Consider the following 11,018-nt stretch of genomic DNA (forward strand, 5'->3'; position numbering starts at 1 on the left):
GATGTCGTCCAGGTAAACGAAAAGGAACGGCAGGTCACGCAGCACGCCGTCCATCAAGCGCTGGAACGCCTGAGCCGCGTTCTTGAGACCAAACGGCATCCGCAAGAACTCGAATAAGCCGAACGGCGTGATGACTGCCGTTTTAGGGACGTCGGCCGCCCTGACAGGTACCTGGTGATATCCCCGTATGAGATCAATTTTCGAAAAAATGACCCGTCCCGCCAGACGGGCGGAGAAGTCTTGGATATGCGGGATCGGGTACCTGTCGGGTGTTGTAGCGTCATTAAGACGGCGGTAGTCGCCACACGGGCGCCATCCACCCCCCGGCTTTGGCACGATGTGCAGTGGCGAGGCCCACGCGCTATCGGAGCGCCGCACGATGCCGAGGTGCTCCAACGCGTCGAATTCGGCCTTCGCAACGGCAAGCTTGGCTGGGTCGAGGCGGCGGGCCCTGGCGTAGACCGGCGGGCCCGTGGTTGGTATGTGGTGCTCGATCCCATGCCGTACTGCGACGGCCGAAAACGTCGGCCGCGTGAGGGCCGGGAACTCCGCGAGCAGGCGAGCAAACTCGTTCGCCGCCGGGACGGTGCATGCCAGCTCGGTCGGCGCGGAGCTGCTTAATGTGCATACCAGGGAGCTGAAGGTTTCAGCGTTGATTAAACGACGCCGTTGGACGTCCACCAGCAGTCCGTGTGCGCAGAGGAAGTCGGCGCCTAGCAGAGCCATGGGCACGTTGGCGGTTACAAACGTCCAAGCAAAGCGTTGGCCGCCGAAGCAGAGGGTGACGTTGCGCGGGCCGAAGGTGCGGATAGTCGATCCGTTGGCCGCAACCAAGGAGGGGCCGCAAACCGCGGATTGCCTGTCCTGGTCAGAGGCGGGCATGACGCTCAGTTGGGCGCCGGTGTCGCACAGGAAGCGCCGTCCGGACGCTTTGTCCGTGATGAACAGTAAGTTGCCCGTGTGACTGTGGCCGGCGCTCATGGCAGGTAATGAACGCCGGCCTGGCCGTTTCCCGACCCGCCGAAGGTGCACGGGGGTCGGCATGTCCGGGCCTTCTGTCCGAACCTGGCATGATAGGAACACCACGCTTGGTCGGGTGGAGGCTTCGGACGTCGTGCTGGACGTGGTCGGCTCGGTATAGCGGCCGCCAATTGCGTCGGCAGTTCGGCCGTCGAACGCGCCGGGTGCTCGGGCGCCATGGATGGTGCATCAGGCGGCGGCGGGTCCCATGTCGCCGCTGCGATGCGCTGTCCCGCGGCGGAGATTTTGTCGGCTTCTCTGGCAAGGGCCCGGGGATCTGTGATCGTCGTGCTTGCCAGGGCGAGGCGTACCGGGTCAGGCAGCTGACGGAGGAACAGCTCCCGGAACAGGAATGCCGGAGAGTGCTCGCCGAGCAGCGAAAGCATGTAGTCCATTCGCTCGGAAGGGCGCGTGTCGCCGAGCTCGGGCAAATCGAGCAGGCGCCGTGCGCGTTCCGCCGCTGGGAGGGCGAAAGCATCGAGTAGAAGCTTCTTAATCGCGCCGTATTTGTCAGCAGCCGGCGGGTGCTCGAGGAGGCTCAAGGCGCGGGCCGCGGTGGCGGAACCAAGCGCCGCCACAACATGGTGGAAGCGGGTGTCGTCCGCGGTGATGCCTCGCAGGGCGAACTGAGAGTCCGCCTGAGCGAACCAAACAGCCGCGTGAGCCTCCCAGAAGGTAGGCAGTTTAAGCGTCACTGCCGTGTCCATGTCGGTAGGTCACCAATGAAGGAGCTGTGGCTCCCACGTCGATCGAAAGAATGGACGCGACAAAAAGCTTGAATTCATCTGAGCTGCTTTATTCGAATCAAACACTCAGGCACTCTGGGAAAAACGTTTTACGGTCAGCAATATATATCTATTCCGCCAGGGGGTTTGCCCAGGCCTGGCGCCAGGGGGCGTGGCCCCGCGTCCCGGCTGCGGCCTGGCAAGTTGAGGGCGAGCCTGCCCGGGCGTCCCGACCGAGGCCTGGCAAGTCGAGCGCGGGCCTGCCCGGGCGTCCTGGACGAGCCCGGCCTGGTGATCGCTCCGCGTCCTTGATAGGTGCAAGGCGATTGTGTAACCCCAGCGGCAGCCGCTACAGCATGACAAAAAGAGAAGGAATACTTTGGGCGGCGATGAGAGTAAAGGAAATGGATTGAAGTCCTTTTTGTATCCTCTTTTTATTTGTTATGCTTCTGCCAACAAAGTCGGCTGTGGCATTATACCGCGATAACTTAAGAACGGCTGAAGAAATCCAAGTCAACCTTGGTACAAGTATGTATAATGATGCAAAGATGAACTGATTAAATTATGGGGTCAAGAGGTTAAAGGTCAAACGGCCCATTCGGTACACAATTCTGTTACTGCGCTAACTTGTGTAATTTTCACCAAACTTGGTATAAGTATATATTATGATGCACAGATGAACTGATTAGATTTTTGTCCCCCGTCGCACAGCGGAGCGAAAGGGGGACTATGGTTTTCCCCTCTGTCCGTGTGTCCGTCCGTGCGTGCGTACGTGCATGCGTAAGCGAAGGACCGCATTCGAATTTGGTGTGTGGGTGCAACCCACGTCAAAATCCAAGATGGCCGCCGCCATGTATGTCTGAACCTTGTGAGCGGAATATCTTGAAAAATAAGCGAAGTACCAACTTCTAATCTGGTGTGTGGGTGTATCTAGGCATAAGGAAGAATGCTATTGAAAATTGGGTCGCCACGTCAAAATCCAAGATGGCCGCCGCCATGTATGTCTGAACCTTGTGAGCGGAATATCTTGAAAAATAAGCGAAGTACCAACTTTTAATCTGGTGTGTGCGTGTATCTAGGCATAAGGAATAACGCTATTGAAAATTGGGTCGCCACGTCAAAATCCAAGATGGCCGCCGCCATGTATGTCTGAACCTTGTGAGCGGAATATCTTGAAAAATATGCGAAGTACCAATTTATAATCTGGTGTGTGCGTGTATCGAGGCATAAGGAAGAACGCTTTTGAAAATTGGGTCGCCACGTCAAAATCCAAGATGGCCGCCTCCATGTATGTCTGAACCTTGTGAGCAAAATATCATATCATAGCATGTTTTCTGCATCTTCCACTTTGTCAACTAACATCACTTCCCCGACGGGGGACCTAGGCGTAACTCTTGTTACACTTGTTGCATCAAAGGTCAGAGGTCATGTCAGGAAAAATGTGATACTTGAGAACAGCTGAAGGGATTTCATTCAAACTTGGTTCAAGTACGTATGTATCATGATGTAATAATGTGGGCAGAGGCAAATCGGTGAACGTCACGACGTCGAAGAATGCCATTCTAGTTTTTAGCTGCAGTCAAGTTTGCTTACTTTTGTCCAAGTTTAATTTTATTAAATATGAGCAAAGGCACCCGGCAATGCCGGGTCCCTCCTCCCACTCTACCCATCCCTCATCCCACTCAATGAAGTTACACTTTCAGCACATTCCTTAATCTTTTATTCACTCAATATAATTGTCAGAATGTTTCATCTCGGCTCTCCGCTCACCTTCACTCTTTCATTCCTCTTTTCTCCCGCCTCTGGAACAAACTACCTCACTCCCTTCAATCCCACTCCTCCCTCCAGGTCTTTAAAACAGCTGTTCACCACCATCTCTTATCTTCCCCCATCCAAAACCTTGATCTTTTCTACCCCCGCTAATTCACCCCAGATCCACCTTGTTTGAAATTCCAACTTCTTTCCTGGAAGTCCTGGCAGTGTCCATATGTTTTATACCTCTCCCACCGCCCCCTTCCCATGCCCCCCCCCCCCCAAAGCCCTCGTCCTCTCTCAGATCTCTCGATGTCTCCATGTCTCTCGGTCCCTGCTCTCAAATGTTGTGTTTGTGTCCTTCCCCCTCTCTCCCCATCTTGTCTACCGCTCCCTATGTTATATGTTTTATGTGTCGGTTTGTCTTTCTGTGTGATTAATGTTCGCTCTTTCACGAGCCTCGATCTTGTATACAAAAAAAAAAAAAAAAAAAAAAAAGAACAGTAGAAAAAGTTATGTTTATTGCTTTGGTTTGACAATATTGAGAAGGAGGAAGGGCAGCTTTGCTTAATGCTTAGTTATAAGATATATGCTTCGTTATAAGAATTGGTAATTTCTTACAATTTTCAGATTTCACTCCAAATTTCAACAATTTAGTCCATGAATTCTGATCCTCAAACCTGAAATCATATTTCAATCATATACTTTACTTAATTCGTGAGAGTAGATCGTGTTTCCAAGTCAAGGTTTTTTGAGTAATCCTAATTAAAATGGCGGCTAAGACCCCTGCGAAGTAAAGTTGGGCTGACCAAGGATAAGCCTTTGGTGAAGGTAAGCTGTTAATTATCTTCAAAAGGGATGTTGAAATTTACCCAAACACCCAGTTTTCATTTATGCTCTCCCTTGGAGTTCCTTTAGTATGATTGCAAAGTTTGGGACCGCTATGTTTCATGGTTCTGGAGTTATGGCGGAGACACACACACAGACTGTCACACACTCCAATTAATTAAATTTATAGATTTTCAATGAATATGAGTGCAGTCAAAATATTATGGTAATAATATCCTAAAACATTCACCCTTGCCTGATGAAAATGTGGTGATTCAAGAGGAAGAAGAGTCTGCTGAGAGTTTGAAATTTCACGCTCTTCAGGCTTTAATGGCTTCATCAACAGCCATCTCTTCGAGAACTTCGCAGCCGCTCTTACGAGCAATTACCTGGGTAAGGCTTCTGAATTTTTGCTTTTTGCTTCCCTCGTTTATTTTTGTAATGAAGCGGTTTATTATTATTTTACTCCTCCTGACTGTACTTGCATCTTTTTCAAATGTTTTGTGAGCCTGGTGTTGGCTTAACTGTTAAGGTGGCTGGCTTAAGATCCTACGGTCTTGAGTTCAAGCCTCTGTCATGCGTGCCGTTGAATTGACATCAGACAGGTCGACTCAGCCTGTCATCCCTCCGATGTCGACAAAATGAGTACCACCTAGCTGGTAAGGGGGCATTGCATCAGCGGCACAGCCGCGCCCCCAAATAATGATGCAGCCGAAGGCTGCATACGAATAAATAAATGTTTCGTGAACTGGCTTCACTGATTGAAAGTTTTGTTATGATGTTATAGTTTTCCAAAATCACAGTTTTGCTTACTTGATAAAAAAAAAAAAAAACACCTTTAGAGGCCATTTTTCCCCGCAAGACGGGGGTTGGCCTTTTTCGGGCACCGTGGTTGTTGTTGTTTTTGTTGGTCCCCTTTTTGAAGCAATATTTTACGGCCGGATGCCCTTCCTGCCGCCAACCCTGTTTGTCGCCTTTTTACGACAAACAGGGAATTACCAGTGAACTGGTACTCAATTTGCCGACCTCGGAAGGATGACAGGCTGAGTCAACCCCCCTGGCGTTAATTCAGCGATCGACCGGGATTCGAACCCAGGATCCTCGGATCCTAAGCTGGCGTCCTAGCCGCTAAGCCAACACCAGGGTTTTGCTTACTTGATAGTTTGTCTGTTTTTTCTGAAGCAAAAATTTTACCTACACCACCAAAGGTGGACAGACGTTGTGTTTACACCCCTGTTTTTCTGTCTGTTTGTGAGCTGAATATCTCAAAAAGTAATGGAAGGATTCCGCCAAAACTTGGTGAACATGTTTGGGTGATTCTTCACCACTGAGAAATGGGGTCAAAAACGATATATAGCACGGTATCACAAAACGTGGACTGATTTGGATGAAACCTGGTGGATGAGTTGGTTCGGTCACAATAACAAGCTGATTAGATTTTGATTCAGCTCTGGTTGCAGATCAGGCGTAACAGTGGGATACAAACCTAAACTGTGCAGTAAGGTGTTCCTAAAAAATGATTGTCAGAAAAAGATAACCTCCAACCTACCATTCGGTTCCATTAGCTTCACAAATTACCCTGCGTTGCTTGGGGAAATTCAGTGAAATATGTATTTTAATATTTCCTGCATGGCAAATTGGGCAATGTTGGCCTTGTAGTTTCCTTTGAATTACCAATCTTAGGCGTTGCAAAATGCGCTTGGACTGCTTTCCCTTTTAACATTTTAATTAATTATATTTCTTAAATACAACAAATCACTGAAATCTCAACAAGCGATCTACAAAAAACATATTACTCGATCACTGGGAAAATCCCAGGCAGTGGATAAGCAAGATACTCAATCGAGGCCTGAACACGGAGAAGTTATAATAAACCTGTTTAAAGCAATCTTTTTTAAATAACAGGTGCGAATGCAAAGACTATATGACAATGAAATTATATGTTGTTGACAAGAAATCACCACAACCTCAACATACGATCTTCACAATACATATTACTCGATCATTCCTGGGGGAAAAAACCCAGGCAGTGTGTCTATGAGCACAGGACCCGATCGAGGCCTAAAGGCCAATTATCTGGTTTTATCTGGGGTCAAATTTTTATCAAACATAACTCAATGAAAGAAGAGGCCATGCAATGTTTGGTTGCAATGGTTCCTGCAGGGTCCGAATGCATAAACAAACAAGAAAGAGCAATCAGAGATTGCAGACCCTTGCCAGGATGTGTTTTAATGGTTTTTAAGGCTTTTGTGTTAAAACAAATATGGCGGCCGAACCGCATGACCGATGACGTCATCATTTTTTTTCCCTCCACCAATTTATCCCTAGATGACGTTCAACAAATTTCATCATGATCGGATGAAGTTTTGTACTTGTCGAATTATGACGTCATAATGGAGGCATCGATGACATCATCATTAACATGTTATTCCTCATGGAGAGTTCTTTACAATGAGCCATGTCTCAATTTTTTTCTGTGCAGTGCTTTCGGAGATATAGAGGTGCAAAGTTTTTCGGTTTTTCCAAGATGGCACCCGTACCACGTGACGTCATAATTATAATTTAAAAGATTCTCCAGGTGGAGTTGCACCTATGGTAAAAAATTTCTGTCAATGGACCAACGGTTGCAGAGAAAATCATATTTAATTATGTGCGGACAAACAAAATAAAACAGACAGACAGACAAACGGATTCAAATGCAATACCCTCTCCTCTGGTGAGGGTAACAAACAAACTTTCTTCTTTATATATTAGATTATTATCATTGTAAGTCCAACACGATTGTGCAGAGGTAGCACATTTACCTTTTAACAGTCTATTTTGGGTTTGATTCTCCACCCAATTGTAAACTGATGGATTGGTGTTTCGCAGGCAGGGCGTTTCATCACAAAACTTCCATCCAAGGGACGGCGCACTAAGCTTTGTGTCCCGCCTGCTAGCACTAGTTTGTGGAGGTTAAATGTCTCATAGTGTCGTTTGTTGAAGAATAGGCAATTTATTGCCAGCACCCAAATTCTTATCCAAAATAAGTTCCAATCAAACATCAGGTCTGAACAGCCAGTTTATGAAAGACTTAAACTAATCTTGCATGCACTATGAGCATACACACTCTGGGAGATCATTTAGTAAGGAACAGATAAGTATATAATTCTCAGTGTGAAACATAAATTTAGCTCATATATGACAAATGGATATTTCAATTAGCTCAAGTATGATGAGACGCGCTGCTAACAGTAATAAATGTTCTCAAAAACATCGACTTGGATCCAATGAATATGTAATTTTTTATGAATGGCCTGTTAATTGGATGAATATGAAAGTGCTTGGGTATGACACCATGTTTTTGCCTAATTTTTTACAAAAAATAAATCTTGGAAATTAACTTTTGATATTGGTGTGAAACATCCATTGCTGTCTTTATGAAAATCGGAGTTTTATATTTTTTGGCTTTAAATGTGCAAATGCAGTTTTCATTTAAGCTACAGAAATGAATTAATGCACCAATACCCTTTGCTGCCTATTTTTATTGTCGTTTCAATTCTCTTGTGCCAAGAGTCTCAACCTTTTGAAGGAAGCAGAAAATGGATAGAGCATGTGATGATGTGGATTGGTTTAATGGTACATTTGATGAAAATGACTGATACCAATCCCTCTGTGTCTTGTGTCTTTTTTCCCTTAATTCAACTCAATGGAGCAAGTAAGATTTTTATGTGCAAAGATGGAGAAGTAAGTAGCGACATGGACAAGCTTGACACGTCATCAGCAACTGTGCCCAGTGGCACTAGTGTATTTGCCCTCAAAACCTATGGAACTGCGCTGACGGTTCCTCTTCTGCACATAATTGTACACGGCTCCCTCCCTATTCATTTCCATGTGCTGCATGACGTCATCGCCGGGCGCCGAAGGGGGCCCGGTGATGATGAGTGCCGGAAGGGAGTACTCGGTTTTCACTCCGTTTGTTTTCTTGTTTATTTTCTTGTTTGTCCGGGCAATATCTAAGCCATCCTTTGAGCTCGGAAGCTGAAGTTTGGGCACAATAGTGAAGTGCTATGGCAAAAACGGTATTTTTTATTGTTTGATCAATGAAATAATTGATTAATTAATTATTATCGATTTAGTAAGTACTAGTTTATATTCTTTCTTATCTGGGCAATATCTCAGACACCTTTTGAGCTAGGATGCTGATATTTGGACATAACGGTGACTAAGTGATTTGGCAATGAAGGGTATTTTTGATTTATTGATCAATCAATTAATCGATTAATTATTTAATTTTTTAATTAACTATCAATTAATTAATTTTCAAAAAGTTACAAATTCAGACAAAACAGTGGTGGTTTATGTATGCTATTAACCAATTGAAGGAAATTAATTATTACGATTATTATTTTTTAAATTGCACAATTAATCAATTATTGTACACCGCTCCTTCCAATGTTGGCAGTAGACAGGGTCAGGCCATGTGCACAAAAATAAATGAGGGTGGGGGGACATGACGTACGATGTTCAACTATACGTGCCACAGTGAAGTGGTTTACTGCCTCCTGCTGTAACCCCTGCTTTAGACAGGGAATTATTAGTCACAGCACAAAATATATTATTTTTGTAGCCCCCACCTCGAGTGGCCTTCTGGCTTTGTGGCAGGCAATATCCCATTTTAAAAAACCTCTCCAACTATCTCTCCCCACTACTCCACTCCTTCCCTCCCATTCCCCCGTGCTCTCCAAAGCTGCTCCTAAAGGGTGCTTCTATTAGGTCAAACATAAAATTAAAAAAAACAAACAAAAAAAAAAACCACCTTTAGAGGCCATTTTTCCCCACAAGCGGGGGTTGGCCTTTTTCGGGCACCGTGGTTGTTGTTTTTCGGTCCCCTTTTTGAAGCAATGTTTTACGGCCGGATGCCCTTCCTGCCGCCAACCCTGTTTGTCGCCTTTTACGACAAACAGGGAATTACCAGTGAACTGGTACTCAATTTGCCGACCTCGGAAGGATGACAGGCTGAGTCAACCCCCCTGGCGTTAATTCAGTGATCGACCGGGATTCGAACCCAGGATCCTAGGATCCTAAGCTGGCACCCTAGCCGCTAAGCCAACGCCAGTCAAACATAACGATTACAAAATAATCCAAGTGCTTCATACAAGTCGGTTTTCAAATTTGCGGACATTATTCTGCAAGTAAATTTGAGTAAAGCAAGTTCATTGGAGTTTATTGAGGAAATTAGAATGCAAGAGTTATTCCAAAATTAATGTCTTGTTTTACTTTCTCCAGCTTTCTATCCTTTAAAAAAACGACCTTTTCTACAGACATTCTGATACTGGATTTAGATTTCTGGAGACTCATTGTTGTGCAAAATTTCATTTCAAAATGTATTGTACACTTGCACAATCGTATATGGATGTGGGTACAGTGGCATTGTATTAAGGACACTGGACTGATATCGGAGAGGTTTCAAGTTTAATACGGCCAAATGCAGCAGTGTTAAGGGCAACCTTGTATTTTATTTTTATTTGTATACAAAGTCGAGGCTCGTATAAGAGCTAACGCATTAAACACAAAAAAAGACAAACGGACACATAAAACATAAAATGAAGGGAGCGGGAGACAAGAGGGGCAGAGAGAGGGAAACACACAAACACAACAGTAGAGAGCAGGGACATCGGGAGATCTATGGAAGGGAGAGAAATTATCGACCGAGATTATCGAGAAATTATCGAGAAATTAGAAATTATCGAGAAAGGTATCGACCGTTTAACACCACTTCGTGTGTTTACACCACTCAATTCGACCATCGTTGTTGGCTATCTGAGACAAAAGACAGTGCTTATTTGATGGGTTGTGACAACAGTTTGACTTCCCCTAACAATATGTACTTCCCACTCGATTTGCATCAAATGGCTTTGGAAATACAGTGAGGTTTCGATATATGCAAGGATTGTGTTCCTGAAAATGGCCGCAGACATTGAAACCATATACAGTATATCGAATCAAAACCGCATATATCAACAGCTGTTCAGCATTAACCGCATAACTCTGAATCTTTCCCGCATATATCGACGTTTTGGTGGAAATATGTTATCTGCATCATTCTGAATCCGCATTTTTTTTTTTGTGTACAAAGTCGAGGCTCCTGGAAGAGCTAGAACACAATGGATCAGAGGTGCAGGTGCAGCAGAAAGAGAAAGGGGAATGCCAACAGCAGGACCGAGAGAGAAAATAGACAAAATAGAGGCGGACAACAAGGGATGTGCTGGTAATGATGAGGGGTAAGAAAGAACGCAAGGGTTGGATAAGGTAGATACAGAAGCAAAATTTGAGGAGGGGAAGAGGACGGGGGGGGGGGGGGGGGGGAGTGACAGGTATAGAAAAGATCATGGTTTTGGATGAGGATGATCTGAGATGGTGGTGAACAGCTCTTTTGAGGACGTGGAGGGAAGAATGAGACTACAATGTGGAAGTTGTCACCACAGGCGTGATAATGGACACACACACACACCAAAACCTTACAGTACTGTTAGAATTGTCTTCCATTTCCGTTATTGAGAATGTAGAGCACTTTAGTGTGCTTGATTTGTAAAATCATATTCAATAATCGTATTTTCTCGTACTTTATTGTATAATAAGATATTTTGCTTAACCTCATCATTTATTTGAAAGTTTGACAAGTTTTATAATCTATGGAAGAAAACATAACAA

General features: G+C 45.2%; 1 protein-coding gene across 2 annotated transcripts in view; it reads left to right on the forward strand.

The window, feature by feature from the left end:
• AP4E1 (adaptor related protein complex 4 subunit epsilon 1) overlaps positions 1-11,018 on the forward strand; it is a 184,081-nt gene that overhangs the window by 136,231 nt on the left and 36,832 nt on the right. For both annotated transcript variants that reach the window (XM_068136403.2, XM_068136410.2), the window contains exon 13: positions 4,606-4,718. In XM_068136403.2, coding sequence (XP_067992504.2) covers positions 4,606-4,718 — 113 coding nt within the window. The remainder of the gene's footprint in view (positions 1-4,605; positions 4,719-11,018) is intronic.

The sequence above is a fragment of the Myxine glutinosa genome, chromosome 1, assembly GCF_964187855.1.
Source record: "Myxine glutinosa chromosome 1, kmMyxGlut1.1, whole genome shotgun sequence".
Classification (NCBI taxonomy): domain Eukaryota; kingdom Metazoa; phylum Chordata; class Myxini; order Myxiniformes; family Myxinidae; genus Myxine; species Myxine glutinosa.